At 36.8% G+C, this 23,050-nt stretch overlaps 3 protein-coding genes across 3 annotated transcripts; 1 reads left to right on the forward strand and 2 right to left on the reverse strand.

Annotated features, from left to right (window-relative positions):
- The first annotated feature begins 1,068 nt into the window (after positions 1-1,068).
- alkbh2 (alkB homolog 2, alpha-ketoglutarate dependent dioxygenase) lies at positions 1,069-4,966 on the forward strand. Its single transcript, XM_051111127.1, has 4 exons — positions 1,069-1,191; positions 1,505-1,745; positions 3,036-3,234; positions 4,252-4,966. The coding sequence occupies exons 2-4, from the start codon at positions 1,505-1,507 to the stop codon at positions 4,577-4,579; spliced, it is 768 nt and encodes a 255-aa protein (XP_050967084.1). The 5' UTR covers positions 1,069-1,191; the 3' UTR covers positions 4,580-4,966.
- A 136-nt stretch (positions 4,967-5,102) lies between these two features.
- Positions 5,103-9,932, reverse strand: bcl7a (BAF chromatin remodeling complex subunit BCL7A). Its single transcript, XM_051111128.1, has 6 exons — positions 9,709-9,932; positions 8,634-8,715; positions 7,195-7,291; positions 6,587-6,760; positions 6,385-6,482; positions 5,103-6,250 (listed from the first exon to the last, which is right to left on the reverse strand). Exons 1-6 carry the CDS (start codon positions 9,798-9,800, stop codon positions 6,185-6,187), a joined length of 609 nt encoding a protein of 202 aa, XP_050967085.1. The 5' UTR covers positions 9,801-9,932; the 3' UTR covers positions 5,103-6,184.
- Positions 9,933-10,129: 197 nt separating this feature from the next.
- Positions 10,130-23,050, reverse strand: cfap251 (cilia and flagella associated protein 251). Its single transcript, XM_051108879.1, has 20 exons — positions 22,541-23,050; positions 21,828-21,968; positions 21,605-21,714; positions 21,083-21,191; positions 20,760-20,840; positions 20,527-20,604; positions 20,402-20,446; positions 20,117-20,319; positions 19,742-19,930; positions 18,618-18,868; positions 17,835-17,986; positions 17,375-17,548; positions 17,093-17,277; positions 13,862-13,988; positions 13,524-13,687; positions 13,282-13,372; positions 12,978-13,121; positions 12,639-12,867; positions 12,040-12,120; positions 10,130-10,387 (listed from the first exon to the last, which is right to left on the reverse strand). Exons 1-20 carry the CDS (start codon positions 22,769-22,771, stop codon positions 10,269-10,271), a joined length of 2,904 nt encoding a protein of 967 aa, XP_050964836.1. The 5' UTR covers positions 22,772-23,050; the 3' UTR covers positions 10,130-10,268.

The following is a 23,050-nucleotide window of genomic DNA, read 5'->3' on the forward strand; positions in this document are numbered from 1 at the left end:
CTTCAAGAGTGACTATAACCTGTAGATCAATTTTTCATTGGTTTTATTGAGAAACAGCCACAGTGGATGTGAGATCAGTGAATACACAGCAACACACACACTCACACCATCTCCACACACACTGATGCCTTGATACTATAATGCACACAATCATATATTTATCAAAACAATCAGCAAGTACACATAAACCCATACATATACACGCAAAGACATTTTTACATATACTCAGATTCACCCACTTCCACCAAAAAACAATTTTTTGAGACTTCACATCATCTTACCTTTTTTACACATTCTTATGGCATTGTTCATTCTTACAGTGTGTGTTCTGTTCAAAATCTTAAACACTAGTTCAACTATAGTGCACAAACTCTACTTATGATGTATGGTTAAAATATGCAGATTTTTTTTTCTTCAGTCCTGGCGTCCATTGTAGTGGACATGAGAAAAATCTAATAAAAAATGAGTTTGTACAAATCTTTTTTTTTTTTTTTTTTTTTTTTTTTTAGACTTATTTATATGTTGGAGAAGAGCAAATATCAAAAAAAAATTGTTCAGTGAAAAAAATTCAGGTTTGAAAGGGTTAACTCTGAGCTCTCGTCATATTTTATTACCATTTTCTAAACTACAGCGAATAAACTGTGATAATGTGAGAAATGCTGAAGGTGTCTGAATAAATTTTGGTTTGACTGAATGAAAATTGTGATTAGAACTTCATATTTTTCTTATTTTACAGAAATGTGCATTGTTTTGGCCTATTTATTTATTTGTTTATGCAATAAGAGGTTCCTGTAATTACCTCCTCATTTTACCGTAGCTATATTGTTGTTCTCACCTTTAACTGAACCCTGAATACGTTAAAATATAGTCTTAAACATTAAGCTTCCGTTTTCCTGTTTGCGTTCAGTATTTCCACTCGCAGTTGCAGACAAAGCATAATATTTGTTTACACTGTTTTCCGAATTTATCTGTGTACTAGATCAACGAGGTCTTGGTTGCACCGGACGCGTTTGTACAATGTAACAATACAAAAGTAAAGTACTGTATATCATGTGACGTTGGTAGTGACGTTGACGTACATTTCCGGAGGTGTGCCACCCACGAATGCGGGAAATAAAACAAAATTAGGACAGAATTTGAACCTAAAACTATGTAGTTTGGGCGGTTAAACACAATATAAACGCCACCCAGGTAAGAGACCCTGCTGAATCTTTCCCCAGAGTTACAGACAGATAATGCACGTGCATAAACGAAGATCTGGGTTGTGTTGCCTTTTTCACGTGTTACTAACCACCAAAACATTGGTTGCTGTCAACTATGTTTTGCTGTCAAAATGTGCATGATATGTAGGTTGAAGTTTGTGGGCACCTTACTTGTATTAAAACAACTAATTAATATAACCTGTTAAATGTGGCTCAATGAAGTTGACATTCAAAAGTGATTTAGAAAATAGTACCAGACAGTCTGAGAAATTACTTTTTTGTTTTGTCCTACACGTGTATAGATGGATAAGTTTGTAACTCGACACAGAAAAAGATCAGCTGTAGAGACAGATGAATGGAAAACAGAGGAACCGCTCAAGAAATACAAAGAAGAGTGTGAGGTGGAAGAGGAGTTTTCTCAGCCCATCCCCTGGCAGAAGATTGAAGCTGAGGGATTGGACTGTGACTACAGTTTGCTGTTTGACAAAGAAGAGGCTGATTACTTTTTCAACCAGCTAGAAGAGGAGGTGGAGTATTTTACAGGTACTACAAAGATACTTTTGTATCATATACACTGCTGTTCAAAAGTTTGGGATAGGTAAGATTTTCTAATGTTTCTAAAGGAAGTCTTTTATGCTCCCCAAGGTTGCTTTTGTTTGTTCAAAATACAGTAAAGCAGTAATATTATTAATTATTACAATTTAAAAAATTGTCTATTTTAAAATGTCACTTATTCCTGTGCTGACAAAGTGAATTTTCAGCAGTCATTACTTAAGTCTTAAGTGTCACATTATATTTCAGAAATCATTCTCATTTGATAATTTGGTGATCCAAAAATATTTATTATTATTATCAAAGGTGAAAATAGTTGTTCTGATAATATTTTTGTGAAAACTGTGATGCATTTTTTTTCAGGATTTTTAAATTATTTTCAACAGCATTTATTTTTTAACACTATAATTCTTGTCACTTTTGATCAATTTAATGCATACTTGCTAAATAAAAGTATACATTTATTTTTTTTTTAATTTACTGACCCCAAACTTTAGAACAGTAGTGTATAGAGGGTTTGTACTTATGTTACGATTTGGTCAGTTACCTGGATGCGTGGCCATATTAGCGATACTCTGAAGTAAACAACAGCATGGATGGCATGGTAAATTTACTACTTAATGAAAATACATTTTTCTGCTAATTCTGAAAAAAAAAAAAAAACATGTGGAAGCTACTAAATCGTATAGAAAAGGACTTAGTAAGTAGGAAAGGGCGCAATATTCTGAAAAACTAAAGTTAATAGGTGGTAAAGATGTGTACGAGCAGTATTAATTAAGATATTAGGCTAATATTTTACCTTCCTGACTGGAAATGATAAGAACAAACACAAATGTTGTCAAGATTCTTGGAAATCATTCAGTTTGTCCAACTACAAACGCCTTTATTTCTCAGACAGTTTTTTGCACTCTTCTCTTTTTGATTTATCCTTGGCAGTCTATAGTACTCCAGATGTTTTTTCCGGTCCGACCGATTAGTGCTGCCCAAAACATGACAATAATTGACCATTTTTTAGCAGCAATAATCAGCAAAATATGGGAGTTTTGTCCAGTTCAGTACCACCAATGTGGCCGATTGATGATGTGTTGTTAAACATTACAGATACAGAAAACATACATGATGTGTTATCTTGTTTAACAATCTAACTTCATTATTATACTTGTATCATATGCTGTGAGCTGTATTAATACAGTACTGTATCTGGTTGCTTTTTTTGGATACATATTGTATTAGTGTCCAGTGTTTGAAATGTTTTGTGTTTCCATTTTCTCTGTGACAAAGGTGACAAAGCTAAATTACAAGTGTATGGAAAGACGTACAGTATTCCAAGGAAGCAAGCAACATACGGCGACGAAGGGCTGATGTACTCTTTCTCTGGAGTCCAACTCTTGGCTAAACCATGGACTTCCACTTTGGAACACATTCGAGATGCTGTTACCAAAGCAACAGGCCATATGTTCAACTTTGTTTTGATTAACAGGTAATTTAAAGGAGTACTTCACTTCCAGAACAAAAATGTACAGATAATTTACTCACCCCCTTGTCATCCAAGATGTTCGTGTCTTTCTTTCTTAAGTTGATAAGAAATTATGTTTCTTGAGGAAAAAAATTCAGGAATTATCTTCATATAATGGATTTCAATGGTGTCCCCAAGTTTGAACTTCCAAAATGCAGTTTCAAAGGGCTCTAAACGATCCCAGCCGAGGAAGAAGGGTCTTATCTAGCAAAACGATCATTCTTTTTTTTTTTTTTATAAATTGACAGTTTATATACTTTTAACCTCAAACGCTCATCTTGTCTGCATGAACACTTGTTTTTTCAGGTTCAATACGGTGAAGACAGTTAGGGTATGTCGAAAAACTCCCATCTCTTTTTCTTCCCCAACTTCAAAATCGTCCTGCATCGCTGCAGAAGATCGAACACCCTTTACAAAAAAATGGTAAAACAGTGATGTAGGGCGATTTTAACATTGAAGAAAACGAGACGGGAGGTTTTTTTTTTTTTTTTTGACATACTCTAACTGTATTGACCCAGATTACACAGACTATACATGTGCATCGCAGAGACAAGACAAGACAAGCATTTGAGGTTAAAAAGTATAAAAATTGACAATTTGTTTTGAAAATGACCGATCGTTTCGCTAGGCAAGACCCGTCTTCCTTGGCTGGGATCGTTTAGAGCAATGGTGTTCAAACCGGTCCTGCGAGCACCCCCAACACTGCACGTTTTCTGTGTCTTCCTCGTCTATCACACCTGATTCAACTCATCAGCTCATTAGTAGAGACAGCAAGACCTGAAATGGGTGTGTCAGATATGAGAGACCTACAAAGTAGGTTCTTGGATGACAAGGGGGTGAGTAAATTATCTGTAAATTTTTGTTCTGGACGTGGACTTCTCCTTTAACTGCACTATTGATGTGTATACATGACTGCTTAACAGAAATAATGTTCTTTCAAAGTGAGGAAAGTATGTTTTTGGTTTGTGTTTTCACCATCAGATATAATGATGGTCATGATCACATTGGAGAGCATCGGGATGATGAACGGGAACTCGATCCTGCCTGCCCTATTGCCTCTGTATCTCTAGGGGCTGCCCGTGACTTCGTTTTCCGACATAGAGATGCACGAACTGGTTCTGGCAAACGTCCGATTGAGCCTGTGAAGCTGGAGCTGGCTCACGGGAGTCTTCTGCTCATGAACTATCCCACTAACACATACTGGTATCACAGTCTTCCAGTCAGAAAAAAGGTCAAAATGCCACGGATCAACCTCACTTTCAGACGCATAGTGAAAAACAAACAGAAAACTGGCATTAAAACAGAGTGATTGTTCTTTTAGCATCTTACCAGGGGTCATGTTAGTTGTTCTTCCACAGCATATGTGAAAGCTGTGTAAAAAGCTAGTGAGCATTTGTCACATCTTGTTGGGTTTTAGCACATTCAGACATCTGTTGCACACTACATTATCAGTTCATTTAAACAGTTTCACTTTTTCACATCTTCATGTTATGATTTATTAGTCATTAATCTAGTCTTTAAACCCATGTGCGGTAAATTCAAGTTTGATATTTGGCAACAAAATGCACTTTCAAGAGCATTCAAAGGAAATATTTTCTTTTATTTGTTTTTTGTTTTGTTTTTTTTAGAAAACCAATAAACTACATGTGGAATAAATAGGTTAGACACAACCATACTTCTGTACAAGACATTTCTATCATAGACTGGGAAAGAAAAAAAAAACAATATGGTCCCAATGAATACATTTTGCTAAAGGTTTCAAAGATTGAACTACAGAAGGCAATAGTTTGGCGAAATACTGTGGCAAAAACATAAGGGTAGCAAAAACGTAATCGTATAAATATATACATTTTATTTTTCAAGCATACGTAACAGAGTAATTTCGAGAAAGTCATACTTAGTGTTTACATTCCAGCACTGCTGGACTGAGTATGAGGTATTCGCACAGCTGTCTACCCATAACCTGCCTTTGTTACAATCTAATCAAAGTCATGTTTTTCCTTGGACGACGACACATGCGGTCAGTACAGTTGCTGCTAAAAGAAACAGTAATTTGTGAATTTCACATATCAAAATGACATTATTATTGTATCCCTTGTGTAGGTTGGAAGGTTGTAGTGCTGTTGAAATGGCAACCAGCATTTCAAAGCGTGGTTTGAACACAACAGTTCATCTTGAGCATTAGTGGAAATGAACAGTTGTGGCGCCTTTGACTTTAAAAGAAAAAAAAATTAGAGAGAACCAAAATGTGGGCACTTGGAGAAGTGTGTACACAGACGAGACAAAAAAAAAAAAGACAAAAAAAAAAAACATTCCTTTTCTCAGTAACACAAATGTACTCAACCAAGCAGGGCCTATGCTACAAGCTATGGTCTTCACAGGAGAAGTTGAATAACTTGTGACTAGTACCATTTGCATTTTTTATATTTAGCTACTTATGGTGAAATCTCACTAAACTACAGCAGCAGAAATCAGTTACTTTCAGCGTGATTTAAAAAACAGTGTGTTGACCTTCCTGAGTGAACAAGAAAAGGTGAGTGATACAAATTTTGTCAAAATCGCAAATGGCAGTTGATATCAATGCCAATTTGGAAAAACGATGGCAGTTCCAGTGCCGTTTCAAATGACAATACTGATCTTAGCGAAAGAAATAGTACGTAGTGATTGTAGGGCAGCATGAACTGTTTTAGGATCAGTACAGTATCTCACAGCTTGATTCTTTACCCTTACTCATTCAGTGATGATCCCAACATGCCCTCTACACTAAAAATGACTCCAAGAGACAGGTTTTCTGGATTAAAGTGAATAGATGGTAGTAGGGAAGAGTGTAGAACTGAAGAAAACCTCCTATGTTGTGATGCGTTTCAGGATAAGAGACGGGGATCGCAAATGCCTGACAGCTGGCAGAAGATAGTTAACTTTCTTCAGAGGAAGAATCGATTTTCCCTTTTTTGCTTGGGGGAGCACCATCTTCCAAGTCCTTCAAAAGAAACCACTGAATCAGTTATAAGGCAAAAAACACAGCTGGTATATATATATATATATATATATATATATATATATAAAATCATTTTTTTCTTTTACTTTGATGCAAGTGATGCTTTAAGCATGTACCTGGGTTGATTTGGAGGAGTCTAAAAAGTGCTCTGAATCCCCTTGTAACTTGCTGTCCCTTTTGGCTGTTATAGATTCCGATGAGCAGTGGTTTTGTTCTGAAAATAAAGAAGCACTATTAGAGACCCCAAAAATCCCACAGCAGACATAGACAGAGAAAAGAGGATAATGAGCTCCTGGAGGCCTCATTGCTGTGACTAACCACTCTTATGATCCTGACCAGATGACGGCTGTTTGGAAGGATATTGGTCATTTTTTAAGTCGTTGCTGTCGTTCTGAGAAGCTGCCATGGGTTCAGGTGCAGGACTAGTGTTGTTGCTGGTCTCTTGCTTCAGTGGGGAGGAGTCTGCAATGGAGCTCTGGTTACTGTTATCGTCTGTGTGGAAAACAGAAACATGAATAAAAATGGTGTTACAAATGATTTGAGAAATGCTTAAAAGCAGTACATGACTTATGACTAAATGGTTAGAAGTTAGAATGGCAATTGACATAAATTCCTCTGTAGTAAAACTGTTTCATCAACCCCCCTCTATTGGTTAAGAAGCATAACAGCCCATTGAAAGCCATTAATAATAATAATATTTAAAAAAGCATAATTTATATGGAATTACAGGTCATTTCTGGCATACCTAAATATTTCAGAAAGCCCTATAGGATCAAATGTTTAGGAATCACAAAGATCACAGTTTGGTTTAAAAACCACTATAATTTACAATAATCTCCAAGTAACATAGCCAAAAAAAAAAAAACACACTATGATTATTTTAAGATGAGATTGGAACCTGATAACCTTCAGGTCTACAGCATTACCATGCATATCCATCATTCCTGGAGAAGAGCTGTTCTCAGGGGTCGTGACCTCAGAGCCATATTTGTCATCTTTGCCTTTCTTCTTGTTTTTGTTCTTCTGTGTGACATAAATAAGTGCATTGTTAAATGCAAATCACTATTTTTGCAGTTAAACCATGTTGAGAATAATGCACCTAAAAAATGTAGTGTGGCATAAATATTGGCTTACTAAAAAAAGAAAGGAAGACCAGGCTTTTGCCACAGTCGGCCCCAAACTGTGGAATAGCCTACCTTTATTTTATAGGATAATCTCTATAGAATATCTGTTTAACAAAACCTACCTTTTAAAAGAGGCTTATAATCTGTGAGTCATCCCGAGCTTGATTATTTCTGAATGTACTATGTCTTTGTATACTGTTTTTTTTTTTTATTGGTGTTTTTTTTATAGTGTTTTCACACCGAGTCATTAGTCAGCCATATTGGTGGCATTGACCCGAACAAAACTCGCATATTTCATTTTTTTGGTACTGAAAATGGCAAATTATTGTCATGTTTTGGGCTGTACCAATCCGTCAGATCGGGAGAAACATCTGGAGTACTATAGACTGCCAAAAATTACAACAAATCAAAGAGTGCAAAAAAAAAAAAAATAAAAACCTGTATGAGGACCAAAAAGAATGTTTGGTTGGCCAAACTGAACCAGGATTTCCAGGGCAAGCATCTTGACAACATTCATGTTTGTTCTTATCATTTCCAGTCAGGTAGGTGAAATATTAGGCTAATATCTTAATACGACTCGTATGTATTTTTTCCACCCTATTTAGTTTGTCAAAATATTGTGCCCTTTCCTGCTTACTAAGTCCTTCTCTATATGATTTAGCAGCTTACAAACATTTTTCTGTGGTTTAGACAGCATAAATTAGCAGAACAATGTATTTAAGTAGTACATTAGCCACGCAATCCATGTTGTTGTTTATATCCGAGTATCTCCAATGTGGCTGCACATCCGGGTAACTGACAAAACTTTGACGTAAATGCAAACCGTCTACTGGGGTTTTACCATTTTTGTACAGCACAATGGTCAGTGAATGTTGTTTTACTGTGCGATATAAATAAAGTAAAACTAAACTAAATTGCTTAATAATCTGGGCAACCAGTACAAAACATAAATAAATAAATAATTTGGTACTAGTAACCTCAATGCCACTATAAATTTACTTTTACTAATTTAAAAATGAAATAAAAAAATACATTTTATAAAAAAAGAAGAAGATATTTTACCTCACAACATTGTATCATACTAATGCCAATAATAATCCACATTTTAGTATTGATTTTATTCATTTTTTGGGAGCAAGAGATTATCTGTTATATTGGCCATAACATGAGGAAAATTATTGGGTAATTAGTATCAATCAGAATTGCAATATCAGACTATTATGGTGATAAAGGTGACTTACATCATCTGATTTGGGCTCTGTCACTGGTACCCACTTGTAGATTCGCAGTGACGTGTCACCAACAGTCACCCATTTCTTCTCCCTGGAGATGCATGGCATTGTTAAATATCAAAAACAAAGGAGACCGAAAACAAATAAGTTTAACAGAGGATCAATAATTTAAACATTTAAATGTAAGTATTTATTGTGCAAAAAATATCGCAAATAATAACATATCATCAAGGCATTTACACTTGTCTTTTTTACTAAATATGCACATTTTAAAACGAGGTCAAGTGTTTTTTGCAATAATGATCGGTTGTTTAAAACTATACAAAGTTATCGTAAATACATGTAATTGATACAATGTAAAAACAAAAAACAAAAAAAACACCAGTTCAAAGATTAGAATAGTCAAAAAAGTTAAATCACAATTATGTTACCAAAAGAAACTTTTTCTTATTTTACTCTTTGGATAATAAATGCTGTTGATGTGATTTTGTTAATCTCCTGACTTTTTTTTTTTTTTTTTTTTTGCTAAAATCGATTTTAATTTAAACTACGCTTAAGTTTTTGAGTCTGTGATAAGTGTGAAAGTGGAGGCGAAGATTCAGAATCTCCGCGCTGAGTTTAAAACCCCTCGCGTGGATAAAAACTCTTCTCACGCGCCGTCGCTCAGAAGCGCGAGTCAGTCGCTCTCAGATGAGATGAACGAGACAAACGCCCGTTCAGCGGCACTTTTTGTTCGGTACGGATGTCTGACTCTAGTTCCCTCATGTCAGCCCGTTCGGTTACTATTCAGCCGGCATTACAGGCTCAAACAGCAAAGCCTTCATGTGACTGCAACGAAATGGCTTCTAGGTTCAACCCACATAAAAATTTAATGGAAGAAAAATGCCATCTACATTTTTCCCTAACTAATTTTCAAGAAGCCGACCAAAAGAGCAGCCGCGCGAAGAAACGCAGAAACGGCACATCTGACTGAAATTGGAGTGGAATAAACGCTCTCTTTCCTTTCATTTCATTGTTTCTCGTTGTCTCTCCTCCCCCACGGGCTGTCTGTACTGTTCGTTAACGGGTAGACGCTCTCTCTTACCATTTCCGCACTTTTTCAATTGCAGCCATAACCCGCTTGATGTCATCTTTCGCCCTGCTCCGCGTCTCCGCTCGAACCGACCTGCCCGACATTACTGCTGTTGGTAAAATATCTTTTTGCTCGCTGCCTGTTTAGACACAATGCGAATGCACACAGCACAGGAGAGAGGCGGGGTTTGTGCGCCTGCGCTGAAGCCAAATGCCCTGGAAGCATGAGAGACACGGTCAATGCGGGTACGTGTTTCGCTCCTTTGTTTAGCGAACACGGCAAAGAAAACGATATTTTAACTGATTGTTGAGCGAGAAAATTTAATCGAAACGACGACTACGACATCCACACACGTTTAACACACGTATCTGGAAAAAAATGGAGACTGACATCGACAGTATGTTGTCAAACGACAAGGTTTATTTCCGTGCGATTTGATCTCTATCTGCGTTCCAGTAAAGTAATAAACACGCAAATGTCAAAATACATCGAAGCTACAGCTCAATAACCACAAAATACAGTTAAACATTTCTTTGATTACATAAATGATTAGTTTCAGAATAAATCAGATGTTATAGATCGTGCTCATGTTCTTGAGAAAGTTCCTGGGTGGCTGAAGAAAACCCCAAGATATCCGTGGCAAATGTCTCCATGCTGATTTCAGCTGGTAGCACACTCTCCAACAGAGATTCTGTATTGAACAAACGTAGTAGTCAGGATTAAAACATTGATACATTTTGAAATTAACTTGACATCTATACCTTCATACACATTTATAAACCAACCTGCAATCAGGTGCTGTCTCCAGGTCCAATGCTGTGTTCCAGACAACTAGGATTTAGGATACTTCCCACTTCAACCGGGAAATAATTTATGGAACTGCGCTCTACTAATGTTTTAAGGCTACTAAATCATTAGTAACATTAATGTTACCAAACACTTTTACTGTTACTCAATCCAGACATTACTTCCAGGTTTGTGGTGGGAAATATCCCACATCCAAGTTGTCTGGAACGCAGCACAAGTCTCTACTCCTTTTCAAGTGAGAATATTATCTCAACAGCTGTTTATGAGCACTATTAGTATTCAAGTCATTCTATAATTGTGGGTACATCTCATGTCCGCGAAGTATATTTTAAATATTTTTTCATCAGTATAAAGCCCCGATGCTTAATTTTCTAGTACACGATTATATTTTTCTCAATCACACTATTATATGTTGAAAAGCCATATCTTTTGTTCAAAAATGATGTTCATATCACAAACAACCCTGATATTCAGCTGCCCGATTTTGTAAAGTTGCTCATTCTAATCTGCATTTAAACATGAAAATTATCTGAAATATAAATTAATTTCACAGTTAATTTATGCTTTCAGGTTATTAAGACATTTGGGTGTGTGATTCAAAAATAATAAGTGTCTGTTGTGTGTTCTTTTATTTGTGTCCGAATAACCACTGTCAACTAAGTTACCCACTAGAAAAAGTATATAAATTGTATTATTTTTATTAAAATAACCGATCGTTACGCTAGATAAGACCCTTCTTCCTCAGCTGGGATCGTTTGAAGACGCATTTAAACTGCATTTTCGAAGGTTAAGATCGGGGCACCGTATTAGTCCATTATATGGAGAAAAACTAGCAAACCTGTGTCATTAACTGACTGTCAACAGTGTTACTAAGTATTATTGCTGCCAATTTTAACAAGACAATTTAACTAAAACATATGTTTTGTGTATGAAAATATATTTCTAAACATACCATACGCTTGGTAGTTCTAGGCTTCCATGTTGAGTATAGGCCCAAAATACTACAAATAACAACTAAGTTACCTGTCAACTGTGTTACCCAGTAAAGGTAACACGGTGCACAGTAGCAAACACAGATGGTATTTTATGCTCATATTCACACAGATCACCTTTATTTATATAGCACTTTATACAAAATAGTTTGTTTCAAAGCAGCTGTGTAAGGTCATGTTTGGGTTTTTTGGAAAAAACACACTGTCAAATTTCTTCACACTGTCAAATTCTAAATGTACCCCTAATTATAGAATGACCCATTAATTCGGTGTTATGTGTCATGGCATCCTGGACACCAATATTTTAGTGATTCAAAATGAATCACTGTCTGGCCAAGTGAGATTTCAGTATGGAGATAAAGGTTAGGATCATTTTTTATCAGTTAGGATTTTTTTTTCAGTTCTACAGTACACTGTGAGTGTATATTAGCACTGTTTGCTTTTGGGACCTGGAAACACTGACGTGTGATGTCAGACTTAACATTCAGGCATTAAGCCATCAAATTTGTCCATCAGTATGGTGGTTCGCAGGACTTCTGCATACCTGTGCCACTGCCTCCTTCTGCACTAACACCTAAAAGAGCTGTAAAGCATTCAGCCAAGTCATCCTCGGTCATATGTTCACCTGAAATGAATATGCAAGTAATTACTATTCTAGCCAAAGTCTTTCTCTGTTAATTGTGACCCTTGACCACAAAACCAGTCATAAGAGTCTGAGATTTATACATCATCTGAAAACGGAATAAATAAACTTTCCATTGATGAATAGTTTGTTAGGATAAGACTATATTTGGCTGAGATACAACTATTTGAAAATTTGAGATCTGAGGGGGTAAAAAAAATCTAAATATTGAGAAAATTGCCTTTAAAGTTGTCCAAATGAAGTTCTTAGAAATGCATATTATTAATCAAAAATTACCCTTCCTATATTTACGGTAGGAAATTTATAAAATATCTTCATGGTCTTTACTTAATATCCTAATGATTTTTGGCATAAAAGAAAAATCTATAATTCTGACCCATATAATGTATTTTTAGCTATTGCTACAAATATACCCATGCTACTTAAGACTTCTGTGGTCTAGGGTCACAATTATAATAAATTTTTCTCTGCACTGGTAAAACTCATGAAAATGTATTTACCTCTAGCCTGCAGTAACTCCAGCAGTTCGTCTCTGTCAATTGCATATTTGCCCTCTTCGTCTGGCTTTCCAAGCACCTGGAAGGCATTGCACAGCTCCTGTCTGGAAATGCCAAAGGCAGGTCTGTGGTTGACATACAGCTTAATGAACTCCTCCAAATCGATGTCCGTCACATAATTTCTGGTCTCAGCATAGCGGCTGAACTTCACCTCATTTTGCATGTCTTCCAGCTTCAGCAAAACAAAACAACCAAGTGTTGACAAAAGACTGAGTGGTAGTCCACCCATTGATGACAGATCTGTATGGTAGAGTCAACTGGTGATTGCAACAACATTTGTACCTCTTGCTCTGTGGGATAGAAGCCAAGCGCTCTCATTAAGAAGGGCACATCAGCTAGAGGGATGCGTGTGGACACAAGCCGTGTTTCCATGGTGTCAAGGTCCTGATTCTGTAGTTGACAGTAGTAAAAATATTCCTCCATTTCCTAAAGGAGAAATCATAAGATCTGCTGTCTACTGGTAGGCCTGGTGACATTTTAAGTGAGCATTATGAAACTAATGATTAGGATGAAATGAGGTAAATGCTCATTTTGATCTACATACAGGACAATGAAAAAAAGAAGCGTTAGAACAGAGATCTCAAACCTTAAAGAGCTGTCCATCTCTCCCTCCCTCCAGAAGATTGTAGAAAGGGTGCATGCCTTTCCCTCCTAGAGCAGCTGATGCCTCCAGTGAACTGCGTAGATGCAAATAAGTGAAAAGCAACAAAATTATGAGTTACCTACTATTATACACATATTTCATGACTTCTGTATTATGACTCAGTTAACTAGTCAGCTGCAAAAACCAGTGGACTTCTGCATGGGACGCATATTCCCCAAACTTACGACAAATTGAGCTCCCATGAAAAGACAGTGCAGTCTTGTCCTCCAGCAGTAAAAGCGTATCTACCATCATATGAGCAAGCCAGAGTTGACACGCCTGTTGAGTGACAGATCATTGCGAAGGACTTGTGAGGGTTTCCATCCAGAGGCAGAATCTGAATGCCAACCTACATCAAAGAGGGAAAACAGGTATGAAAGAAAAAATATTTAAATCATTAAATCATGCTAACGGCAATAATACTGGCATGATTGCTCATGCTGATACAAAGTGATCTGTACAGAAAAGTAATTATTATCAAGTGCATGGTTTGTTTATGAGGCCTGAAACACTTTACAAAAACACTGAAATACCTTATCTTGTGTGTTATATATGCCATGTAACGAGAATTAGGGTCGCCATCCTTAGATGCAGGAAGGATGGCCATCTTTTTCACTGGAGAGCCATAAGAGGGCCCGAAGACTGTTTTTCTGTGCAAAGCGCATTGTCACGAACAGATATACAAAATCAGAAAAAAGACTTTGAAATGAGTGAATTCATTTTGATGCAGATTTTTTTTCAACATAGTAGACTGAAAAAATATTTCAGTAAATTCAGTGCTGTGCATATCAGCATATTATAACTAAAAACTAAATACATTCATTATAAACATTCCCTTTTTTTCTCTCTCAGTTAGCCAGTAGGTGGCGACCAGTGACCAACTTCATGAGTGAGTCACTGAATCATTTAATTGAATCATGGTATTGTTTTCAAATATTTGCATAGACACAGCAAAAACAGACAGTAACTAGCAATATTATGTGTCAAATTTAATTTATTCAATGTTAACCTTTTGTTTAGTGAACTGTTGTATAAAAAAAATAATCATGCTACTTTTAGTGCTTTGATTATTTGAGGCACCCGTGGCTCTGCTGATATATTTGGAAATATAGCATTGGGCAAATCCAGCGTTATGGATGTGACATAAATGTTTAGAGAATGTATGTGTTACCAATATACCAAACCATCTGTTTATATTTTAATAAACCCTTGTGTGACGAGTGGGGCGGGGCCGAGAGCCGTGGGAACAGAACGAGGCCGGTGGAGTTTAATGATAATGAGCGTCACCTGCGCCACTCACCGGTTCCGATTCCCGGGAACCGAAGAAAACTCAAACACTTTAATAATAAGATAAACAAACACAAAAGTAAAACGGCAGCCCCTCACGGACGCCTGCCGCACACAAAACGCAAAATAAAGTCCAGGCCTGGTCCTCTCTCGTCTTCCACTGTCGCCGCTCCTCCTTTTATCCTTCCGGAGCTCCGCCATGGGACTCGAGAACGGCGAGTGGCGCAGGTGTCGCTCATTATCATTAAACTCCACCGGCCTCGTTCTGTTCCCACGGCTCTCGGCCCCGCCCCACTCGTCACACCTTGTTAATTACATCCAAAATTATTAATCACATCCAAAAATAAAACTTTTGTTTATATAATATATGTGTGTACTGTGTATATTTATTTATCTTTTGTTTATATATTAAATATATTTATATTATACCAGTTATATCATTATAAATATATACATGTAAATACATGCAAATATTTAAAAATATATACTGTATGTGTATGTATTTATATATACATAATAAATATACACAGTATATACACATATATAATGTAGACAAAAACATATTAATAAAAACCAAGTTATTTTAGATGTGATTAATCGTTAGGTTTAGATTAACGAGGGTCATTTCATTTTCTTCTTACTTTTATTTTTATTTATCCTAGCTATGCATTAAATTGTTATATATATTATTCAGCGTGTTTTACTTTAAAAATTCAAGCAATAAAAACAAATAGTTTTTTCCTTCCTGTTGAAAGGCCACTCTAAAATGTGCAGTTTTGCTGTACTGGGGGGTCCGGGGGGGGGTCTGAAAACCAGTCAGTATCTGGTGTGACCACCATTTGCCTCATGCAGTGCAACACATCTCCTTCGCATAGAGTTGATCAGGTTGTTGATTGTGGAATGTTGGTCTACTCCTCTTCAATGGCTGTGTGAAGTTGCTGGATATTGGCAGGAACTGGAACACGCTGTTGAATACGCCGATCCAGAGCATCCCAAACATGCTCAATGGGTGACATGTCCGGTGATTATGCTGGCCATGCAAGAACTGGGATGCTTTCAGCTTCCAGGAATTGTGTACCGATCCTTGTAACATGGGGCCGTGGATTATCATGCTGCAACATGAGGTGATGGTCGTGGATGAATGGCACACCAATGGGCCTCAGGATCTCATCACGGTATCTCTGTGCATGCAAAATGGCATTAATAAAATGCACCTCTGTTCGTTGTCCATGGGCCACTCGATCCACAACGTTGACATCAGCAAACCGCTCACCCACACGCCGCCATACACGCTGTCTGTCTTTTGCCCTGTACAGTGAAATCCGGCATTCATCCGTGAAGAGAACATCTCTCCAAAGTGCCAGACGCCATCGAATGTGAGCATTTGCCCACTCAAATCAGTTACGACGAACTGCAGTCAGGTCGAGACCCCAATGAGGAAGACGAGCATGCAGATGAGCTTCCCTGAGACGGTTTCTGACAGTTTGTGCAGAAATTCTTTGGTTATGCAAACCGATTGTTGCAGCAGCTGTCCGGGTGGCTGGTCTCAGACCTTGGATCTTGGAGGTGAAGATGCTGAATGTGGAGGTCCTGGGCTGGTGTGGTTACACGTGGTCTGCGGTTGTGAGGCCGGTTGGATGTACTGCCAAATTTTCTGAAATGCTTTTGGAGACGACTTATGGTAGAGAAATTAACATTCAATTCACGGGCAACAGCTCTGGTGTACATTCCTGCAGTCAGCATGCCAATTGCACATTTTAGAGTGGCCTTTTATTGTGGCCAGCCTAAGGCACACCTGTGCAATAATCATGCTGTCTAATCAGCATCTTAATATGCCACACCTGGGAGGTGGATGGATTATCTCCGCAAAGGAGAAGTGCTCACTAACACAGATTTAGACAGATTTGTGAACAATATTTGAGATAAATAGGCCTTTGTGTACATAGAAAAAGTCTTAGATCTTTGAGTTCAGCTCATGAAAAAAGGGGGCAAAAACAAAAGTCATTGTGCATTTATAATTTTGGTCAGTGTAATTATTTGGAGCTTCAGAAAACCTGTAAATCCACAGACCCTTATGTTTAGTATTACCTCACTTAACATGAAGTCATTTCCCGTTACTTATGGATGATGACATATGTACTTAGGATGAATTTTCTTTTCCTTTGTCCGTAGTCATAACAGAGATGTTTATCTCAACAAAATTGCTAACTTATTTCCCTTTTGGATGAGAAGCTAATTAAATATCCTTGAAATCCAATTCTGTTATCCAATTTGAGGTATGTGTAATAATTTTTTCCATTTTAATTTCTCTACAAATCACACTGAGACAGAAATTCTGTCTCACTCTTATCTGTAGAGAAACTAAAAGCCAAACCATTTATTTAAAAATTTCTGCAAACAAATCAACCAGATTGCTGTTTATTTCAGTGATATTTCTATTTGTTCTATTTGTTGAAAAACTACAAACCTGCACATTTTGGAGGTAGCATTGAAGAGCTTCATCTTATACAGGTTGGAAGCTGTAAGGATGAAGTGTTCGGGTGTCAGAGGAGGATACCACACCATGCAGGTAGGCACAGCACTCTGCTCGATCCGATCATAACTCAAAATCAACAACCCATTTTCTCCACTGTTCTGCAGATCATACTCCACCTGTAGAACAGACAGGACAGATGTGACATGTTAACACAGTTCAAAAAGTTAAACGCATACCAAGGGAGCAAGATTATACAGGAACATAGGGGCTCACCAGCCTGCGATCCATGCCAAGAGAGAGGAGGCGAGGCTGATTGCTGTCTAAATCCACTCCAAACAGCAGGTCCTGAATGGGTTTATAATGTGAGTGGTACCTGCCCTGATACTTCCAAATCTCTTGGGTCCCCTCTTTACATCGATGAAGCAATGTCACAGCCTTTCCAGTGTCCTGAAATAAAAAAAAAAAAAAAAAACATATAGGAAATACAAATCCTACATGACAAAAATGCCCCCATAAAATCTGGAACATTGCTGTTACAGTCAACGTTTTAATAGTAAAAAGCAGTTTAAGAAGTTTATCTCTTAACTATTTTTTTATAACATTTCTTGTGCCAAAAACAGTGATATTAAATTTTCATTTCACATTATTTCTCAATGTGACAGATTCACAAAACAGTCTGTGCTGACATGTGCAGTACAAACTGAACTAAAACAAAAATGCAACTCCTACTAACTGCAGCAGCCAGGTAGCATGAGTCCTGGGAGAAAGCAATATGGGTAATGCTGTCCTGACTGTACTGCAAACACTCTTCAACATCACTCTGAAGTGTACAGGCATCAACAATCTGCAAAGCCCCACTGGCAAAGCCCACCGCCAGGTAAAAACCTAGAACATGACACATTCATACACATGGATACTCAGAGAATATACAGTATCTGTAATCACATCATTCATACCAACATTTGCTATCATACTATATTTTTTAAATATATGACCCTGGACCACAAAACCAGTCATAAGGGTCAATCTTTTGAAATGGAGTTTTATACATCATCTGAAAGCTTTCCACAGATGTATGGTTTATTAGGATAGGACAATATTTGGCTGAGATACAACTATTTGAAAATCTGGAATCTGAGGGTGCAAAAAAATCAAAATATTGAGAAAATCACTTTAAAGTTGTCCAAATGAAGTTATTAGCAATACATATTACTAATCAAAAATTACGTTTTGATATATTTACAGTAGAAAATTTACAAAACATCTTATGGAACATGATCTTCACTTAATATCCTAATGATTTTTGGCATAAAAGAAAAATTGATAATTTTGACAAATATACCCGTGCTACTTAAGACTGGTTTTGTGGTCCAGGGTCACGTATGTGATATAAATGCAATGCAAGTGGTCCTAAACTCTTTAATTAGACAATGTGCCGTTGGAAGACATGAAATGTTAAATATTTTTACATATATGAACTGTATGATAATATTATGAGTGAGATTTTCTAGTTTACCTTGTGGATCGTAGGTTATACACCGGATCTGTTTGTGGGGCTGGAAGACCCTGCTGCAGACTGCCTCTTTACGCTCATAGTCCCAAGCCTTAATGGTGCCACTGTGACTGCCCATAGCTACTAGTGGCTGTTTAGGATGGCAGGCAACTGCTTCCAAAGGTTCTGCATGTTCCTTCAGAAGGGTCTGTGGAACATTTCTTTGTGCATTTACATGTACTGCGGTTGCATGAGTTGTGGAAAGAACAAAATTTCTGTAGATGGAAAGATAGAAACATTTTATTACATTATTTACAATGGAATGATGTTGCTGCTATTTGCCTGCCTTCGAATGGTGCTATAAACAGATGAAAATTAATAGTAGGGATGGTTCATACCATACTTTAAAGAGATAGTTCATCCAAAAATTAAAATCCTGACTATTCTAAACCTTTATGATTTACCGTCATCTATGGAACAAAAATATATATATTTTGAGAATGCCTCAGTGTTTTTGTCCATACAAATAGAAGTCAATGGTCACCAAAACCTTTGGTTACCAACATTCTTCAAAATATATTCTTTTAGGTTTAGCAGAGAAAATGAAGTAAGAATGACATTAGGGTGAGTAAGTGATGAGCAGAACAGAATTTATTTTTCCCCCCTTCAAGCATATTCACTGACTAAATTTAATATCTAAATGTACTTTGTTACATGGATGGGTGCATTCAATCTAAGCACTGCACTCTTGTTAGCACTTTTAGCTTTTAACTGAGTACTTGAAATGTATCTCACACATATTGCTGAGGTATGTATAAAAATGAGAACTTTCTTCAAAACATCTTCTATAATAAATGCTAAGTCAGTGAAGGAAAGTGTCTTTCTAAAAGGTTTTTAAACATTTTTTCAAATATCTATCTATCTATATATATATTTATATATGTTTAAAAACATTTTAGAAAAACACTTTCCTTTACTTATTTAGCATTTATTATATTTATTATTATATATATATATATATATATATATATATATATATATATATATATACATATTTATATATATAATCCAGATTTGCACCATTTTAAAGGCATTTTTGTCATGGCACATTAATCATAATCAATCTGAGATCTTTCTGAGTCCCTCACCTTATGACAAATGGCTTGGCATCCAGTGTGCAGTCTTTTGGACATCCCAGGCCACTAATTGAGGGCTTTTCCTTGGAAAAGGAGATGGATCTGATGGGATCCAAGTTAAACTCGTTGTACAAGTTGATGAGCTTGAGATTTCCATCATAGAATTTGATGTGGCCATTCACATCGCCTGTTACTATGAAACTTGACAGTGTACACATAATATAATTGCATAAAATAATGACAGATGGACAGAACAAATCAAATGCATAGCAAATTGTAACTTCAACACCCGTGTAACAGCAAGTGAAAATATAATAGGTTTTAGAATTATTGGAATTTATTTGATGCACTCATTTGCCATATACTGTATCTATATGTCATATATACCTGTCAGTCAAAGTCAGTACAGTGATTGCTTCCTTCTGGAGAGGCACAAGTTTTATGGCTTTCCTCACTACAGGTTGACGAAAGACGGATTCGTTCTGCTTGTCCCAGAGAACTATGTTCCCAGCAGAGGTGGCTGTGAAAGCCTGCTCACCATTGTAGTGGAAGATGGACTGACTCAGAGAACCTAGCACCATATTGAAGGTCTGAATGGGTACAGATTTGCAAGAGGTCAGTGCCAAAGGCTGAGAAGAAAAATACAGTCTGATGAAAGATTCTTCTGCCAACCTTGTCGGTAATTTCAGGAGCTGAATATTCCAGATGTCCCCTTTCCTGAGCGGCAGAATGCATTATTATATACAAAGACAGCTAAAATAATAAATCAATTATATAAATTATTAATTAATTCCTACCCAGTTGTAGAAGAGAACCTGAGTGCTGCTGTTGCTGACCAGCTGTGTGTCGTCAGAGGGATTGAAAAGTATTTGATTCTGGGAAAGCATGAAAAAAGTGAATTTAATATTTGATGTGACAACCAGTATTCATAAAAAAACAATAAATGTGGATTTAAGATGTTGCTGCACTTCAACGCTTCATGTGTTGCCTCTGTGTAAGAACCACATCAGTGCGTAGTTTTGCAACATACCTGGCAACCATATTTTGGGCTGAGATCAACTTGACATTCCGGGCTTTCGCTTTCATCTGTCCAGTTCCAAATACACACTCGCTGACACACAGAAAAAAAGTACATAGGTCAGTGTATTTGTAGCCAGTGATAATATTTTGTGTTTCATTTGATCTTTTCACTGCAGTCATCTTTCTTAAGGACATTTTGCTTAATATAATAGATTTTGGGAATACAGGGCTCCTCATGGATGCATCTAAGATAGCTACACTGAGTGTATGTAAAAATATGATAGAAAACATAAAATGTTTCAACATAAAACAACAACATAAAAGGTTTCAGACCTGCACTGCTCCAGCTCCAACAGTCGCCAGATATTTTGAATCCTTTGATAATGCCAAGGCTGAAACTCCACCCTCTGGATGGCAGTCAAACAATGTCCGCACAGGAATCCTGCAACATGTTATGGATCGGAATGAAATGAAAATTCACTGTCTATTTTGTAAATGCATATTATAGATCTTCCTGTGAATATAATTTTGACCTCCTAATTCTTAATCTAAATATCATAACTACTGTGAAATTACACACTTCTCTCTGGCAACGTATGCCAGACTTTTCCAGTGATTTAGTCTGACTAAACCCCTCTGCTACAATCAACTGCAAGTTCGCATTCACCCGATTTTAACTGAGTCCAACATTTATTTCTTTTCGATAATGTGTTTAACTTTGATGTACAGTATGTCACAAAGATTTGTTGCTACTTCTGTTTCATTGCAACTTTAACAGGTTTTTACAATACATATTTAAGACAATCAAGCAGATTTACAAAAACATAAATAGAACAATATTTGGGTCAGTGTTACCCTGTATAAGCATCCCATACGATAACCAGACTCTCTTGGCCCATGTCAGCTGTCACAAGCCAGCGTCTGTCTTCACTAGCACACAAACAGGTGATTGGACTGCCATGGCCCTGTAGACACCAAACAGAAGATAAACATGTTTACAATAAGATTTTACGCTTTAGATCGCATTTAACTTCGTTATCATTTACTTTCTTAGTTTGTGGTAGTATGAGCCTCTTACTTGTAAAAGATGCTGAGCATTGGATGTGTAATCATACATGACAGCAACATGGGCACAAATATACAAGATGACAAGTCTTTCTTCATCTTGCAGGCTGAGAATAGGCAGAGTTTGGTTCATCCCATAAGCCCAGTCAAGGACCTGCAAGAACAAAGGACAAATGTGACCCTGGACCACAAGTCATAAGTAGTATGGGTATATTTGTAGCAATAGCCAACAATCCATTGTATGGGTCGGAATAATCTATTTTTTTATTCCAAAAATCATTAGGATATTAAGATAATTTTCCATTAAGATATTTTGTAAATTTCCTACTGTAAATATATCTTAATTTTTGATTCCTAACAAACCATACATCAACTGAAAGCTTATTTATTCCGCTTTCAGATGATGCATAAATCTCAATTTTAAAAAACTGACCCTTATCACAAATGTTTAGATACAGGTGTGACAAAACGGAGGTATAGCATGAAGACGTTTTTGTATTTTAACAATAACATAATTTTTACTTCACAATATCATTATTGTTTCTTGTATAATATTATTAGCCCCAAAAGCAAATTATAATGCATAATATATGACTTCTTGTCACTGTGAAACATAAAACATTTGTAGTATACATTTGTAGTGTGACATGATATTGTAATTATATTGTAGTTATTTGGACGAATTAGTTAAAGATAATTAAAAGGGTTGTTTTATCGTATCATTACCAGTGGGTGAGTTTTGGTTCTGGTCTCCTTGGGAATAACAGACGGTGATGTGGCTGTGTAAATGTTTGAATCTGTAATGTTCTCCCGCAGACTGTATAGTTCACTTCTTTCTTTTTCATCTTCATCATGTAATTCTTTCTCTTTCTCCTCTGTGTTTTTCTGCTCACCGGCGTCTTCAGTTTCTGCATCTGTCCTGTCAGATGCAGTAGATGTCCCGTTTGTCGTTGACATTGCTCGTTGTCACTTCTGAGAGGAAAAGCTGGAGAATTTGTCTGGGCCACAACCAGACTGACGATGTTACAGATGCAACCACCAGAATTTCTGAACGTGACGGTTAGCCAGGCTAATTTAGTCTATGTGCCGTTTAAAACATTATCTATCCCACAGGTTTGTTTTTAAAAAGTTTGAATTGAGTAATACGCGAACACAAGTTCAATAATACTTGTAATCTTGCCAATGCGAATGTCTCTAGTTTTTTCTTTTTCCATCCAGTCTAATTACCCACACATA

This window comes from Labeo rohita, chromosome 5, assembly GCF_022985175.1.
Source record: "Labeo rohita strain BAU-BD-2019 chromosome 5, IGBB_LRoh.1.0, whole genome shotgun sequence".
Classification (NCBI taxonomy): domain Eukaryota; kingdom Metazoa; phylum Chordata; class Actinopteri; order Cypriniformes; family Cyprinidae; genus Labeo; species Labeo rohita.

Coding starts and splice junctions, on each gene's coding strand:
- cfap251 (XM_051108879.1), bottom strand. CDS start 22,771: ATGTCAACGACAAACGGGACATCTACTGCATCTGACAGGACAGATGCA. Junction 17,987..18,617: donor TATAACCTACGATCCACAAG/GTAAACTAGAAA, acceptor GTCATGTTCTAG/GTTTTTACCTGGCGGTGGGC. Junction 17,278..17,374: donor TTGGCATGGATCGCAGGCTG/GTGAGCCCCTAT, acceptor TCTGTTCTACAG/GTGGAGTATGATCTGCAGAA.
- alkbh2 (XM_051111127.1), top strand. CDS start 1,505: ATGGATAAGTTTGTAACTCGACACAGAAAAAGATCAGCTGTAGAGACA. Junction 1,746..3,035: donor GGAGGTGGAGTATTTTACAG/GTACTACAAAGA, acceptor TCTGTGACAAAG/GTGACAAAGCTAAATTACAA. Junction 3,235..4,251: donor AACTTTGTTTTGATTAACAG/GTAATTTAAAGG, acceptor TTTCACCATCAG/ATATAATGATGGTCATGATC.
- bcl7a (XM_051111128.1), bottom strand. CDS start 9,800: ATGTCGGGCAGGTCGGTTCGAGCGGAGACGCGGAGCAGGGCGAAAGAT. Junction 8,716..9,708: donor ATTGAAAAAGTGCGGAAATG/GTAAGAGAGAGC, acceptor ATGCATCTCCAG/GGAGAAGAAATGGGTGACTG. Junction 6,483..6,586: donor TGGTCAGGATCATAAGAGTG/GTTAGTCACAGC, acceptor CTTTATTTTCAG/AACAAAACCACTGCTCATCG.